Below are 16,688 nucleotides of genomic sequence, written 5' to 3'. Positions count from 1 at the left end.
CCGACAACAGAGTACTCTGCCTACATGTCCAAAGTTAATTCACAAATAAAAATAGCACATTTCAATAAGAAACACTGAGATCCAACATTAACATATTTATGGGTCATTTATTTATATGTTTAAAACATTACAAAAACCGCAATCTTGAGTTTAAGTCATAGCTACCAAAGATTACAAGAACTGATATCACACGCCTAGTAGTTGTGAGATTGATAGAAAATATCGGGCAAAAACCCATTATCAGCTAGTGGTGTTTTTAGTTAATTCTCTGTGGTATAATACGCATATGTAGTACATGCATGAAGACATAACGTTGTTTATCCAGTTTCAAAATGAAACGTGCTATATATACAAAGCAGGTGATAATATTTGAAACCATTAAACAGTAAACCAGCAAAGCTACAGTAACTTAGGTAATAAGTGTTCAAAAAAGCTACACTGATGACCAATATCTGAGTACACTTCGATATCAAGTAACTTGAGGTACTTTATGTGTACCTCATTGTACTGCGTCCGAGTTAAACTAGCAAAACTACAGTAAATTAGGTAATAAGTGTTCAAAAAGGCTACACTGATGACCAATATCTGAGTACACTTCGATATCAAGTAACTTGAGGTACTTTATGTGTACCTCATTGTACTGCGTCCGAGTTAAACTAGCAAAACTACAGTAAATTAGGTAATAAGTGTTCAAAAAGGCTACACTAATAAACAATATTTGAGCACACTTCGATATCAAGTAACATGAAGTACTTTATGCGTACCTCATTGTGCTGCGTTTACTTATTAAACTAGCAAAACTACAGTAAATTAGGTAATAAGTGTTCAAAAAAGCTACACTAACAAACAATATTTGAGCTCACTTCGATATCAAATAACATGAAGTATTTTATGTGTACCTCATTGTACTGCTTCATTAAACTAGCAAAACTACAGTAAATTAGGTGATAAGTGTTCAAAAAAGCTACACTAATAAACAGACTTCGATATCAAGTAACATGAAGTACTTCCTGTGTACCTCAATGTAATACGTTATCCGCGGGCCAGTCCCGGGCTCTGGCAGGTGGCGGTTTAGTGAGTTCCACTGGAAACCTAACTAGTACAAAAAGTTGCCTTCGCAATCGTTTGCCAAGAAACATGATACTGAATTCTTTGCATTGTTAATATCATTACAGTCGAACCTCCCGTAAGCGCTTACGGTAAGTGGTCGCTTACGAGGGCTTATACCATATTGGGTCAAAATTTTGTCTCATTAGCATATGGTAACTGCAGAGATTTACCCCATGTTTTAAATATTTTATTCATGTGAAAAGTCAATTCCAAAAAAAGAAAAAAAATCCGCTTCTTCTCATTGAGAAAATTCCTTCCTCAGGAATGCGATAATGTTACAATACCTTATTAACCAATTTTCGCTCTATTATCTGTCAAGTGGTCGCTTACGGGAGGTTAAAAAAAAAACAAACAAACAAAAGACAAAAGAAAATTTCAAACTTTTAGTTCTAAAAGTGGTCGCGGTCGCTTACGAGAGTTGGTCGCTTACCAGAGGTTTCAAATGTAATGATTTGCTTTGGAAGCTTGTGGTATTTTGGAAAACCGGTCGCTGATGAGAGCGAGATGTTCGCTCACGACAGGTGGTCACAGCCGGAGGTTTGACTGTGTACTTCCTGTGTAGCTTTTATTTAACCCTTTTTGGTCAAAGATGTTCTGTAAAGTATTTTCACTATCCGTAATACTTCGTTTGTGCGATATGAAGACAAACTGCCAAGTCATTTTCAGAGTGATGTTCGTGCTGTTTCTGATTGGATGATAAGAAACGTACGTTTTGCGAGCACGTCCATGAACACCTTGCTGCGTCATAAACGTTTTCGAAGAAGCCAAAATTACTTATTACAAATCCCATCAACAATCTTTGATGTGGGTTTTCAGACAAATATATTACGCGCGTTTTTTCCTTCACTCGCGGCTCATAGACATGACCAAATACACCGTCATAAGTAAAGCGTGAGATGACAAGATATGCCACAAGTCATGGTCATCAAAAAAACCCCTCGTGATACAGTCTTGGTTTAGATTTCGGGATTTTTCAGGAGTTTCCGCCTTATCCGTTGTTCCTTTCTCAAAAAACAAATAAAAAGCATAACTCCACAAACTTAACATTAGCAAGACATAAATAATTCCGCAAACTAAATAACGTTCGCATTCCAGGCGTTTGCGTCTGCATTGAGCTACAAACTTCGTAAGAATGGCAATAACGCTTTCTGCAATGCAAGAAATCAAAAATGCTTGAGAAAGATTACTATTAAAACAAATGAGAAAAACAATTGGGACAATGAAACCAACGGCAAAGCCAATTGACATAATAACGGCATTGTTCCCATTATCTCGGTCAGCTTTAAACAGTTTTAATCCGGCCCAAATAAAAACACCTACCAACCAGAATCCCAAAGCGACGAAAATAAATATTTCTATTAGAGTAGGTAATCCTGTTTCGGAATGACGGACTGCCCCAAGGTAATTGAAAATTAAAAGTGGAACTAAAAAATAAAGGAAAAAATTTGCTGCCCCAACAGGATCTTTAGCGGTACCATTGTACAACGAAATGACAATCAGTCCAGCTATAACAAACATAAAAGCAGTATCGAACTGAAATGTCAACTTACTTGGGCAAAGATGGTAAACTAGGGAAAAAAGACCTTCAAAAATCATTGCCCAGGCAAAAGCGTATCCAATGGAAAATACATGTTCCTCTGGCTTGGAAAGATTTGTTTTAGTAAGCCTTTCTTTCCGTTCCCAATAGTAAACAAATGTAGCTAAAATCAGGCCATGAATAATGTACACTAAGTTACTTATCATTAAGTTAAATGGTATATCATGCCACTGACTTACTCTGTAGCAAAAGTCATTGTAATAACAGATGTCTCTATCACCTTCGTCTTTCATTAGATGCCAGTTGGCAAAGACAAACTGACCAGCACCGATCATCAACATAAAACCCACAATGGCAGCGGTGTACGAATGCGTCGGCTTAATAGTCTTGATTTTATTGACGAGAGGACTGCTTGCACGTGGCTTCCTTCTGGATGAAGATTGTTGAGGCTGATTTCCCTGACGTGAGAGTTCAGTTTCAGTGCCTTGAGATTTATCCGTGTTCTGGTGTAAACGCTGAATGCAGAATGCCCATGCTAATGATATCAAAAGACCAGCAACTATTGACAACAACACGAAGAGAGATATTGTTCCACCATAGGAGTAATCAAATGATTTGTTCAGTTCTAAAGTGACAGACTTTTTTGCATTAAACGGTGTTTCTCCTGTCGCATTCTTAATTGCAATTCCAATAAACCAGCTGGATGTGGAATCAGTCAAAGGAGGAACAGAGACCTTGGACAAAGTAATCCGTCCTTTCTTTGCAAACGAAAGACGAATTGACTCACCCTTGTAGTCCACTTCGTCAATATTGTCCTTTTCGACATCCTTACAAACACGTGACACTTTCAAATAAGCTGGCACGTCACCTGACTCAGAAGTAACAGTAACATCAAGCTGTGTCTTTGCGATGTCTTCTGGTGGCAAGAACTGGAAGACTTGAACATTCTCCGGGGTGACTCGCACCGTTTGTGGCTCATTTAGTTTTATCCTCCGTGGTGAACTATCTATTTGTACTGTAAAAGAGAGGTTTGGAGACCCTGAAAATATTAAATGTTTATCTTGGACTTCATTGCTGTAACGAGACGGGCAAACGATAAGAGAACTCCAATCAGCTTCAGACGTGGATACGTCCAAATGTCCCAATATCCGCGACTCGTCTGTTCCATATACTGACACGTGCAGGAATCCTGTTCAACAAAATGATTTATTTGTGAGTGGATTGCAAAAACAATTGGTCCACACGAGTAGGAAAAAATTAACAATTAACCACAGTCAATTCTCGCTTTGGGACACCCCACTGTCACAGACAGAAGCTACATCCCCGGCCGAAACTACAAAGAAATGAAATGTATGGAAACGACTTCCGCCGTTATTACAGACAGACGCTACATCCCCGGCCGAAAAAACAAAGAAATGTATGGAAGCCACTTCCGCTATTGCAGAATTACACTAAAGTATACGTAGTCCCAAAGGAATATCTTTTTTGATCTTCTCTCGTTATAACAGACAGCTCGGACGTGTTGATTGACATTTGACACTTAAATAAAGTTGTTATTGTTATTATTATTAACTCTGTTCGCGCGAGTGCGCGAGTGCGCGGGTGCTCGGGTGTGTCGGCTTGCTCGCGCGTGGAATCCGTGGTGTATTGCCTGCCACATTAATTTGATGATATTCTAAGCTTGTTGTAAAGGCGATGTACTGTTTGCTTTGCTTTAGCCGACACTTTTCCACACGAATTATCCATCGAAGGAATTTAAAATGCTTTTCTTGCTGTCGTTGTTCTCAATGAACTGTATTTATACCGACAACTATGCTGAGACAAGGGGCGCTTTCCATTTGACAAAAAAATGCGGTTTGGATTTCGGGAAATTTCCAGTGGCGAATAAAACAGCATTTTTCGAAATTTCGGGAAAAGGAGGCAAACCTTGCGAGGTATGCCAAAAGTTTTAAAGATTTCTTACCGGGAATTTCTGTTCCAGCTGATTTCCCCGGCGGATTTTTCGGAATTTTCGATTAAATGAATCGCGTTTTGGGAATTCATTTAAGAAACTTTCCAAGGAAATGTTCGTACCATTTAGCCCGGCTACGAAAGTTCGGAAAATTTTGGTTGAATAGAAAGAGCCCAAGAATCGTATTCTCTTAGAAAGCTAATTTATTGTATTCTTAAAGAAGTCGACAGATCAATCGTAGCCTCCGCGCTCCCTAACAGACAGGTTTGTTTAGTGTTTCCTCAGCAGAGAAAGTCAGGCTGAGTAGTGACTATAGTAATTCTCGTTATAAAGGAACTAACAAAAAGAGCTTCAGCAAAAGTTGGCATTCAATGTACAGCGCGCAATTATTAAATTACTAAAATTCTGTTGAACAACAGAACGGAGGTCATTTTATTGTAACCCTTGATAAAAAAAAAAAAAAGCTCTCCCTTGGCAAAGCTGTTGCACGCAAATTTAGTTTCGGGTGTAAACTTGCTACGCGCCCCAGACAATTTCAAACGTTTCGGTTTATTAAATAAAAATCTTCACCTCGTGTTCGTCTCGCTCAATATCAGTGCCTGATTTAAAATACAACTGCTTTCGCGTGCACACATGGACGCTCTGATGGAAAGTTATAATTATGTTTAGTTCGAAAGCAGTTCAAGCCTCGAAAGTTCAGATGCATGCGAGTTTAACACCTAAACGCAGACCGTGCGACATATCCTCACCTTTTGATTCTTTGTTTCTTTTAGCTCTCACTTGTAAGAAATGATTTTGATGATTTTGCCCGTCTGTCTCCACAAAGCAGGAATGGCTGATATGCTTGAACGCTGCAAGCTTGGCAGTGAATTTCGCGGTCATTTTCTGGCCTTCTGTTGTATTTATCTTTCCAAAGGTGCAGTCTGCAAACATTTTGGCTTGAACTGCAAATGGCCATGCTATCACAAGCAAGGCAGTGAACAGAAACGTGGCAATGCGAACGCCCATGCTGAAACGCAGGAATAGAAATCTGTCTGCCTATATTGTCAAGAGCCCCGACTGTGTGACGTCAACGCACGCAAGCGTGAATCACCTCTAAGGCCGTGCGAACACAAAAGCAAACCAAGAAGCAATTTGCATAGGTTAGCACTTGCACTGGATCTTTTATGCTTGAGTTAAACTAATACTTGTAATTGCTGCGCTTGTTTCTTAAGCAGTGTGAAACGGGAAAGCTAAACTATCAGTCCCATGCCCCTCCGGTTAGATTTTAACTAAGATGGCGTCTCTCCGTACCGTAGACCTCTAATGCACCTGAGTGTGCGTTGATTTGTGGCCAGGCCTAAAGCGCGTCCTCTTGAAGAGGAGAAGAGAAAAAAAAGGCTAAGCCAGCTTATCTCAATATGGCCTGCTTCCAAAGATTGCAAGGGATGTCAAGAAACAGTGCACAACAAAGACGAATCGCCCTGTTATCAGTTTCTTTCTCAAAGATGGAGCGGATTACTTTGGTCAAGGTCTCTTTTCCTGGCTCGACTTCTTCCATTCTCCAGTTGGTTCGTGGGCATAAACTGGCTGATTTTATATTTGATCACTCCGATATTGCCGCGATCGTATGCATTTTAACTGTAAGACAATAGACCAATTTCGATATATTAAAATTCAGCCTAAAACAATGGACATCAGCACGAGGCTCTGGGGAATAAACCCCACAAACTCTGTTGTTATTTCCCGGAGCCTCGTACTGGGAGGATGAGTGTTTCAGGGAATGCAACAGGAACATCTCCAGAATACGATTTACCAAGGCTCAATTGGTTTATGTCTTTTGATGTTACATCCACAGACACTGAGACACTTTTGTGACCGTTATTTACTTTAATATACATATAATTTTAATTACAAAATAGGTATTTAACGTATTTGGCAGATATAGAAAAACGCGTAATCTTTGTCACAATAACTTACAATAGTACATAATTATCGAGTGCGTGTCAATGCTGAAACTATCCTTAGTTACCACTTACCGTACAATATATTTTCTCCTTTATTGTCAATACCTACGTACAAAGTTAATTCAAATGAAGACTTGAGTGTTGTCAGATTTCCAGATCATATAAATTATGTTCAACCACTAAGAAATTGTGTAATTGATTATCGAGAAAGTGATTCATTCGCCAAGTCAAAGATAATGCACTAAACTAAAGGAGCCTTACTTGAGCAGAATATCAAACTACGTTTGACTAAACACATTTATCATTTTCTCTCCCGAAACAATTGTAAGGACTGGCTTCGTTCAAAAACTTATTCATCTCCCGCAATGGCAAACCACGCTGTACTTTCTCACTGTTTAAGATTTAATTTGTGTTAAATTTAAAGCCGATCAAAAAGAAACTCATCAAGGGCATTTTAATTAAGAGCAATTTAAACTAGACCGATAGATAGATAAGGGGCCGATCATTATTTAACGCCTGTAGGGGGGGGGGGGGGGGAGGGGAGGCGGAGGATATTGGGGAGATCATTTGATTTTAATGATTACAGAAGGGGGGGATCAGTCATAACTGAGAGCCCAAAAGAGGGGGGTGGTGTGCTAAATGTTACATGCCCACAAAGACGCGGTGGACGGCTATTTGACACTCTAAAAAGTAACTTTGCAGTTTTCAAGCACTTGGGATGGTTAGTTGCTGATATATGTCAACTGACATCAGTCACAGGATTCTCAGTAGAACGGCGGAATTTCACCGGCTGTAAAATCGAATGTAGCCGCCTGTTTCGGTTGTTAAAATTTGTAACTTGAATTTTTTATTAAAATTTGTAAACGTGATCATAAACAACTCATTTTCCGCATCACTTTGCCCCCCAGAATGCATGAAATCGCATCTTTGGTAACCTACAATTTCAAAATTTTCCAGGGGGTCTGACCCACCGACCCCCCTAGGTTGGCTTGGCCTTCGGGCCCCGCGTTAATTTGCGCCACTTGCCATGCTTTACTGGACGCTTGTGAAAAGTTCTGCTAAGAACCCTGGTCAGACATCGGGATCCAGACTAGCAAAAGACACGGATCAAGAGACTGCACCATGGCGGCTTCAATGATACCATAAAGTACGTCATAGTTAAAAATATTACTTTCATATGACCGTTAAAAGCACTAAATATACACGTCGAAAGATGAATATGCGTGCGAAGATATGGGGGATCACGAAACTCCTCAATAATTATGAGGGGGGATCACTTCAATAAAATAACATTTAAAGCGGGATCAGCTAAATGTTACTGTCCTTAGCCGGAAATCCCTGGACACCCTGCCCCCCTCCCCCCCCCCCCCCCCCCCAGCGATAAATAATGACCGGTCCCTTAAACCTTCATTTCTACACCATTAGAATTAAAGCTCAAATGCTTGTAAGGAAGACTCATTGTGTGTTTTTTGTGTGTGTTCGTCAGAGATGATCGCGGGCGCACCGAGACACCCACCTCTGGAAACTGAGCGTGCTTGTGGGGTAGTGCGCTAGAAACATAAAATGCTAAGGATTCAACTGTAAAGCGAGTTACTAAAATAAATATAATCAATTTACAGGATATGCATTGCGCAATATATGTTATGATTTTCAAATTAAAATTTGCAAACGTTAGACAAGTAATATAAACCTCGTGTTGTTCCATAATGCACTTTTGTACTTAGGTGACACGTCAAACAAAAAACCGTTCAATTTTCTTTGTCCATGACTTATCAAAGCAAGCCTCATTATTGTGCCACGCCGTTAGTTGACTTTTCAGGTAGAAGAACTGCTCATCAGACCACATTTCGCTGAGAGCCTGGACTCTGGTATCCCAACGGTTGAGCCTGCTGCCCTGTTCTACAGCGGAGTCATTCTCCTTCTTCACTGTAACCTTGCCTTTCATGATCACCTTTGCTGTGTTTGGCTCACCTTCTTTGATTGTGAAGGTTTCAGTTCTAACGTCATCGTAGATAGTGTTTGTATCTTTCAGAAGAACACACCCAAGGTCTTTGGAAACCGACAGTTTGTATTCATCAGACAGTTGACAAATCTCTAGAGTCCTTTAAAAAATAGACCAAAAATCAGCTTAGCTTTCGCTTTTGACGTTCTATAACGATCCATTTGGTTCTTTCCTGTTTAGTATCACTACAAAATTCATGGGAAGCAAAGAGTGATAATATCGCGAAAGCAAATATATGCCATATTCGTACTCTCAGTATTGGACTGGGACTAGCTTGCAACTGAGGCTAATGCGGGGAGTGTTTTGAAATGCAAATGACATTTATCTCTTTTCAATGATATTCCTCGGCATAAGCCTCCATTGCAAGCTAGTCCCAGTCCAACACCGAGAATCCGAATATAGCCTTTTTTCCAGGAGACATGCACAGAATAGTTGCTTGAGCCTTGTTGCTGGGAATGGAAGCTCAAGTCTAAAGTTAAGCCGTTGAAATCCTTCAGTATCATGTTATTGTTACAATACAACTCCACGAAATAACGTTACAATCTTTCAAACACTCACCGCCACCTAACATGTACAGTACAATCCTCTCACCTTGTCATCTGGGGTTTTCTCCGCCATTCTACAGGTAATGTGGCATGTTTTTATTCTGGATCAGAAGGGTCAAGCCCACGCAACTGGGCATCCCTTCCACGTACTTCTTCATTTAATACCCGAACCGGAAGTAGTAGCTTACTCTTACATCCGGTCTGTATCGAGAGGAATGACGAGTGCGGAGAAGGCCAGACTTACGGCCAGTAGACTGAGGAGAGCGCCAGACGAATTTTATGACCAGCGGCTACAGTGTAGGCGGTGGAATCAAATTTAACCTGCGCTTGGAAGGTTTCATCAGGCTTCTGAGGCTGGATATCCTTTGGTGAATGACCACGAGGATGGGTCAGGTTTAGAACGCCTGCCAGGAAATCGAACAATATGCGAAATTCGAACTTATTCAATGAATGTTTGAAACAATATGCGAAATTCAAGCTCATTAAAATCAATGATTAAAAGTTGTCCGTCTCACAGATCGTGGTAAACTGAAGCGAATGTGAGGAAAGCAATAAAGGACAGCAGCTGACAGCTTCCCTGATCCGGCTGACTAGTTTCGCTATTATTTTTTCTATGTTTTTCACTCGTTCCTTGCAATCCATGAAGCTCTGCGTCCGTTGCGATAATTCTACAATGCTGAAGAGTGCAAACGTGATGAAATCAGTTTCAAAAATATGATTTCTGTATTTTTTCGAGCAATTTCAATTTCCGAGGCCAGGAATGAGTATGAACTCTTAAAGTTGAATAATTATAATAATTCGAAGAATAAGACATGTGTACATATGTACAGATCCACACAGTGCAAACGTCGGTTAAAACGCTTAAAGCACGATGATGTTAAATTGATGGGTTTTTTTTTAATAACCGCGATTTGTTAGACTGGTTTTTGCTTTCTTTGTGGCATTTTGGGCTCAGACTGCATGTCTGGATTCGACAATTTAAGGTATTAGGGTCGGCTCTTGATGTGTTGACATACCTCTTGTAATAAGCGAAGACTCTCCAGTCGGAAACACATCACACAGTCGGCATATTTCGCGGGTCTTTGTTTCACGATTTGGGTGCAAAATTATTTTCTTGGGAAATTAATTTTCGCGAAAATGAAAAAAAAAAAACATTTTATTTCGAGAATTTTATCATTATTTTACACTTCTTATTGCTGAAATCATCAACTCATAACAAAACCAAACTATAGAAACCCCATCGTGTACCATAGGCATAGTCAAAGACATTATGCTTATGCTTATGGTTAACGTTCTTTGCAATCCACCGTAGGAAAAAAGATGGCGGCTGTTCATTTTACCACAATGCCTTGCGAACCTAACACAGCCTATAAGGCACTAAGCAAGCCAAATGTTTATAATATTTGTCCCTGTACAAAGGACATTGAGTAGCCTGGGTTTGAAGATTTAATAACGTTTCTGTACGTTTTTATAAACGTTTTCAAAGTTGTCGTGCGCTAAGAACTGTGGGTAAATATCCTAGTTGCCATCTTTTTTCCTGTTACCGTGAATTAGACTAAAGCTATGTGTACCATTGGCATAAAGGTCTTAGACCTCTAATCAATTTTTAGGGCGAGCTCCATGTCAGTGAACGGGTCTTTTGGAGGGAGATCCGTTTGTCCATCTAAGAGGCCAGAGATCCCGGCTTTCTCCCATCCTTTCGCGATGTGTCACATACCAACAGGACTACTCAGGTGGTTGTAAAGGTCCACCAACCAGACGGCATAAAGTGGTTTTAGGACTGTTAGTCGCAGATCCACATTAATATTAGTGCTGTCGCCTCCCGATTCTATCTGCTGCTTTACTTAGTCCGAGTACCATGTCGAGAAGTTATCCTTCATAAATCTTTTGGCCTCCCCATTGACGGTGAGGTCCAGAGGCTGAGAGAAGTGGGTCATGTTGGCGGGCACCGACATCGTCAGCCACAATCCGTCGTAGGAAAAAAGATGGCGTTTAGTACATTTACCCATAATTCTTAGCACACGGAAACTTAAAAAACGCCCATTAAAACGTACAGAAACGTTCTAAAACCTTCAAACCCAGCGTACATAATGTCGATAGCACAGTGGTAAATACTGCAAAAATGTGGCTTACCTTCTACTTTACGGGCTGTGTGAGGTTCGCATGGTATTGTAGTAAAATGTACAGCCGCCATCATTTTTCCTACAGAGGATTGCACGGCACAATTGCACAAGATACTGCTGAGTTAAAGTGTTGTCGGCCAAGAACCTCAGACACTGCTATTTGTGCTTTCAGGAAGGTTTCCGCAAATGATTCTGGGCTCATTTACCAGGAGCTTGCAATTTTCTCGCGATCTCTCGCATAACAGCTTGAAATAGACCCTTTTCATAAATGGCTGCCAATTATAAATTCTTTTGTAAGTATTAAAATTAGCCTGCCTAACCTCGTTCTTGACTTGATAATTCAAAAGAATTTTTACTCCCAAACGAGTTTAGTGAGGCTAATTTAAATACATACAAAAGAATTTTAAATTGGCAGCCATTTATGAAAAGGGTCTATAACTTTGTTCGGTTTGCCTTGTGGCTTCGTTGGTAGCATCACAACTTGAATCTTTGATTCCCCGAGCCGCCGATGTATTACAGGATTACAGTTTTGTTTACATGGATTATCGCTCTTTTCTTATGCCACCTCGTCTAATTCATTTAAAAAATTCACAAACACGTAACGATGTTCTTAACACCACGACACTGGACTACGATTCGATGTATTAAAACCATGCATAACTAATTTTTCTAAGAAATCGCGCAATTTCCCGTACTTTTGTGATTCAGTCCGCAAATTCACTGATACGCTGTAACGCCAGTCTTCCTTACCTGATTTGCATGAACATAACTTTCCATGTGTGAAATTTGATAAAGTTTAAGAAAATAACAAAATTACTTGCATTGCTTTGCTTGTTTTAATTTTTTGTCGTAAAACGTCGATCCAGAACAGTTTTGACTAGCGTACTAATTGTTACTGCTGGGTTCCCTGTGAAGACATATTTAGATTCGCGCATGCGTGGAGGTGGCCTCTTCAAACGGTGACCACGAGGCTACCGAGTTAAAATCTCAGTTATGTCAAGTTTTCCTTGGTTTTTAGGTCAGATTTAGTTCAATTTGTCAGTGTTTTTCTGAGAATTCTACGGTCGTGATATCGTGGCGTCATTGTCAGTTGTTCTCATGGCCTATCGTGAATTAAACGTTCTGGTTAAAGTGAATTTGTCCATGGTTTGTCGCCGTTCGCAGCTACACTAATGATGCAAACGCATATAATATTACGTCGATCGATAGTTGAAATGTCCTCTTCCCCACCACTGGAAGAGAGCGCGTTGCGTGATCCCGGATCTCAAAAGATTCCGTTAAAAAATATTCTTTCCCCTAAGATCTACAAACACCTGTAATATCATTTCAGACCTTGGGCCAAGTGAACGCAACGAAGGCATTAGAAGACGCAAAAACAAGAAAGAAAAACAACAACAAAAAATACACATAAGCGCAGGTGGTGTAGGACACGGTCTATGTGACAATATTCGACCAGTCATATATCGTCTCAGCCGGAGCAATGGCGGACATATTTTTCGTTGCGAGTTGCGAGTAGGTTGTCTTTTCTCGACCGATTTCTACACTCGTCATGAGAATCAAACGATCCTTTTCCAGGAACTGCTAGTGTAATATCTAGGCCAGTTATGTGCCAAGTCTCAATTGCAGGTACATGTAAGAGTTTTTTTCATCAAAACTGATCAATGGAAATCATGCTATGTTGAAAATGTTTGTTGAGCATCCGCGCTTGACATGGATATTTTTTGGTCGTTTGCGGGGTAACAGGGGTCAGTATTGTGCATTATTTTTGCGCGAAACTTTAGTTCGATAGTCCGCGAGATGTTCGCGGCATTTCGTGAGAGTTGATAGCGTGATTTCTACCCTCGTTTTATCACGATAAGTGTATAATTTTGTGGCTCGGCTGTTAAGTGTTTCCCTTTATGTCTTAATGTTTTCTTGTTAATTTGTTTTTGTAGTGCATATGTGATCCATTTGTTTGGCAGATGTTCAAGATTTTTGGATGCTGCTTTGCATACTAGTACATTAAAGATATCATCTCATCTACAATGAATTTTCACTATCATGACCACTGCCTGCCTTGAATAATTTGTTATCTCAAATAGAAATTTACTACTCTTGGATGTTGTTGTTCAGTCATCTATCGCTGATTATTTTTGACCCCTCACTTCTTTATACTTGTTTTTCTTTCAATTTTGGTAGTAGTGGGAGACTGTACCTAGGCTTAAATCAACAAATAATAAGTGTTTTATGCATGTATGTATAATCTACACATAACTGTCAATCCATCTGGAGGCATCTTCAACTAGAAGACAAAGGGATAAATTATACCAGAACCAGCCAATATATTTGAAGCAAATGCTAAGTTATCAAAAGACTATGGGCTTGGAGTCAACTTTGCTGTATTTCTCAAGAACTAACTTTATCTACCTACCCTGCAGTTATCAAAAAAAGAAAGCTACAGCATGCTGCTGTTTACAACACCACATTTAGAATGGAATAGACTAAAACAGAATACTTAATGCATAATGCAACTGACTACCTATAAAGCTGCATGGCAATCCCAAGTTTTAAGAGCTACTGCAAGTGTTCAATATAGTGAATCTGCTTTTATTTCAAACTGTAGTTACAATTTAGCTATCTCAGCAAAACATCCCAGTATAAATGATCTGGGATATGGCTTTATACCCTAATTGATTATTCTTAATTCAGTCGGTTACAGTCATTATGAGTCAACACGAGGAAGTGCTGTGGGGACTGTTTTCGAGGTATCTAAGAAAGAAAGTGCCGAAGTTAAGGTTAATTCTGGTAAGTTACGATCGAATTCTAAGATGTCAGGAACGAAAATAATTTTTCCGTTCAACCGTAGAGATTCGACGTACCGCGAAGCTTCTATTCCTAAAATTAGTTATTCAGCACTGAAAATGACGGCTTGTGAATCGAGTAGAAGACATCTACAATTGTCACTTGACCTGCGAAAGTTTTAATATAGATGTCGTTCGAGATTTCTTTCAGCATCGGAAGCGAGCAAACCCCCTAAAAGTCATGTTCCATATCACCTTCAATCGCGCGGAGGTGTTTACCTTTCGGCGATCAGATGAAAATGAGCAACATTTCTCCCGGCACGCTTTGCGAGTCTTGTCCAACACCGCCTGATGTGAGCGCATCAAGGGTGCAAAAATACCTCAATGCTCAAAATGCTACCCTCTGACGTCATGATCATAGAATTTGCATTGCAATTAAGATTACTTGAGCCCAGAGCCTCTCGAGGAACTAAATATCGAACAAAAAATTAAAAGAGCACGAACGAACACAGGGTGCTATTTGTTTGTCCCTTTAAGAATGCAGCGTTTTACTTGAAAATTATAGAACTTACGAGGACTCTTTACGAAGTACGGACCGCGAAAACACGTCTAGATTTTCTAGAGTTCTTTCACTCGGTTTTTACCTTAACAACAAGAGTCATTGATAATAGTTATTAATACAGTTCCGTTAAACACCACTTTTCGAAAACTAAACATTTCGAATTTAACAGGAACATGCTTATTTAAATTTCGGTTTTTGATATTTAATCAGTGGCTACATTTCCTTTCAGTAGACCTATGTGTTGATTTCGGCTTCGAGTAGGAACAGAGTCCACAAAGAACTAGACTTACCTTAAGTCGACCTTTTCTTAATCCTTGACTTATTTATCTCCCTCGAGCGAAGCGAGAGAGTAATCTTCGAACGACGAAGTCGCAAAGGCGAGCGCCAGCGACGTAAGTCGCGAGAGTTCGTCCTTTCCAACGGCGAAACCAACAGGCCAGGGAAGAATTATTAGAAAGGACTTTTAGAAAGTCTAACAAAGAACATGTAGATTATTATAAATGCTAGGATGCCATGCACGAGTCTCGAGAACAATTAAGAGGTGCCCTCTGTAATTTTCAACTATGGCCATTTGGACCAGAAAAAATCAAATTCCTCAAACTTTCTCAGATGAATGGTCTAGATAAGTGATTCACAAAAATATAACTTTCAGTTCAATTCGATTCGTATTTTAGCGCTGGGGCCACCATCTTGGTTTTGCCCCTCTGAGAGGGCTTTCAGCGGCCATTTTAGGGCACATTTTTAACAATTTGCCATACAAAGAAAACGATCTAAATCCGGGTAACAACCCTTTATTCGAGACAAGCAAATGTTTCTTGTTACATTGAGAGGCTGTTTTGGCAATTTGATCATCACCTGATTTTTCTACAGAATTTAAAATTTCTTCCCTTTCGGACTACTCATGAAGCGCCACAAAAAAGGCGAAGTTTAAAGGAAAATATCGCTAAAAGTACATCACTTGAGATCCCAAAACTACCCTCCACTTAAAGAGCAATGTCTCACCTGTAAATATATGCAATAAAATTTTGGGGCAGTTAAAACTGTGAAATGTTAGAAGAAGAAGTTTAAGCTGTGCTTTTGTCAACAAAGACCGCCGTCCTAATTCGCATAATAACATGAAAATAACGATGCACAGAGAAAATAATGATATATTCCACTTACCTCGCGACATGTCGACAACTGGATGTTCCACGATGCCTCATGTTATATTTCCAGTATGTTTCAGCCGCATTTTCGGTGATTAGTGTACGAAATCACTCTCAGACATCGCCACGGTTAAGCAGATTTCAACCCTCCGAAGCCCGCTTCATAACATCTATCAATATTATTTGTCATTTGCCTCATAGGCTGCCGTTTACAAAAAGTTTAACAGTTTGCTGAGATCCTAACTGACCGAGAAGTTTGTTAGCAGCCTTTAAAATCTTCCTTTTAATCGAGGATTCTCATCAAGAACTCGTTTAAGCTCAGTTCTGTTTTGATCTGTTATGCACCCGCCATTATTCCACAGATTGCGTTACATTTGACAAATGCGCATTCCAACGGGTAGGGGTAGGGTGGGTAGGGAGCGGAAATGTAACCGACATTAAAGCCATTTTACGCATTTCTGTGGCTAAACTAGTTACTGGCTTTCCCAGAATGATTTGAACATGAGCTTCTGCTTGCAGGTATTTTCTAGGTTATTTTTGCAGAGTAGGTGAGGGGGGGGGGGGGGGGGGGGGGGAGGTCGTGTATTTAAAAAAAAAAAGAAAGAAAAAAAGAAAACGATAGACAGTATCAGGTCAAAAGATTATGATCTGTGTATCTTGATCAGCTTTATCAGTTCATCACTGATGCCAGTGAGGCCCTATTAGGGGTTTTCAGGATACTGGATATTTGGGTAAAAAGTTGATAGGATGCAAGAAATTTAGAAGAAATATTAATGCGGTAGAGCATGTTTAGATCAGATAAAACAGGACATTAATTGAGTAGGAAATCGTTGAGCTGGATTTAACAGGATACAAGATATTTAGAACAAAAATTAACAGGATAAGGGATACACCGACACCCCCCGCCCCCTCCCCCACAATGGGGCCTCAACAATGGTCAGCTATTTAGGATGAAATAAATGTATGTCGACTGCTATAAGCATTTAT

General features: G+C 39.9%; 2 protein-coding genes across 4 annotated transcripts; both read right to left on the bottom strand.

Moving 5' to 3' along the window:
- Positions 1 to 87: 87 nt before the first annotated feature.
- LOC110042383 (SID1 transmembrane family member 2-like) lies at positions 88 to 16,468 on the bottom strand. Of its 3 annotated transcripts, XM_089292188.1 has the most exons (3): positions 5,348 to 6,038; positions 2,887 to 3,836; positions 2,104 to 2,258 (listed from the first exon to the last, which is right to left on the bottom strand). In XM_089292188.1, exons 1-3 carry the CDS (start codon positions 5,604 to 5,606, stop codon positions 2,226 to 2,228), a joined length of 1,242 nt encoding a protein of 413 aa, XP_089148314.1. In that variant the 5' UTR covers positions 5,607 to 6,038; the 3' UTR covers positions 2,104 to 2,225. The 3 variants fall into 3 exon arrangements, with proteins under 3 accessions (XP_089148313.1, XP_020603407.2, XP_089148314.1); XM_089292187.1 differs by lacking the exon at positions 5,348 to 6,038 and adding an exon at positions 15,718 to 16,468 and having other exon boundaries at positions 88 to 3,836; XM_020747748.2 differs by having other exon boundaries at positions 88 to 3,836; positions 5,348 to 6,036.
- Positions 7,928 to 10,507, bottom strand: LOC149109990 (uncharacterized). The gene is made up of 2 exons (XM_089292191.1): positions 9,138 to 10,507; positions 7,928 to 8,646 (listed from the first exon to the last, which is right to left on the bottom strand). Exons 1-2 carry the CDS (start codon positions 9,143 to 9,145, stop codon positions 8,277 to 8,279), a joined length of 378 nt encoding a protein of 125 aa, XP_089148317.1. The 5' UTR covers positions 9,146 to 10,507; the 3' UTR covers positions 7,928 to 8,276.
- Positions 16,469 to 16,688: the final 220 nt, after the last annotated feature.

This window comes from Orbicella faveolata, unplaced genomic scaffold, assembly GCF_042242905.1.
Source record: "Orbicella faveolata isolate gen_17 unplaced genomic scaffold, um_ofav_v1 contig_24, whole genome shotgun sequence".
In the NCBI taxonomy this organism is placed as follows: Eukaryota; Metazoa; Cnidaria; class Anthozoa; order Scleractinia; family Merulinidae; genus Orbicella; species Orbicella faveolata.
Note: the sequence above shows the minus strand (reverse complement) of the source record. Positions and strands in the feature narration are given on the sequence as shown.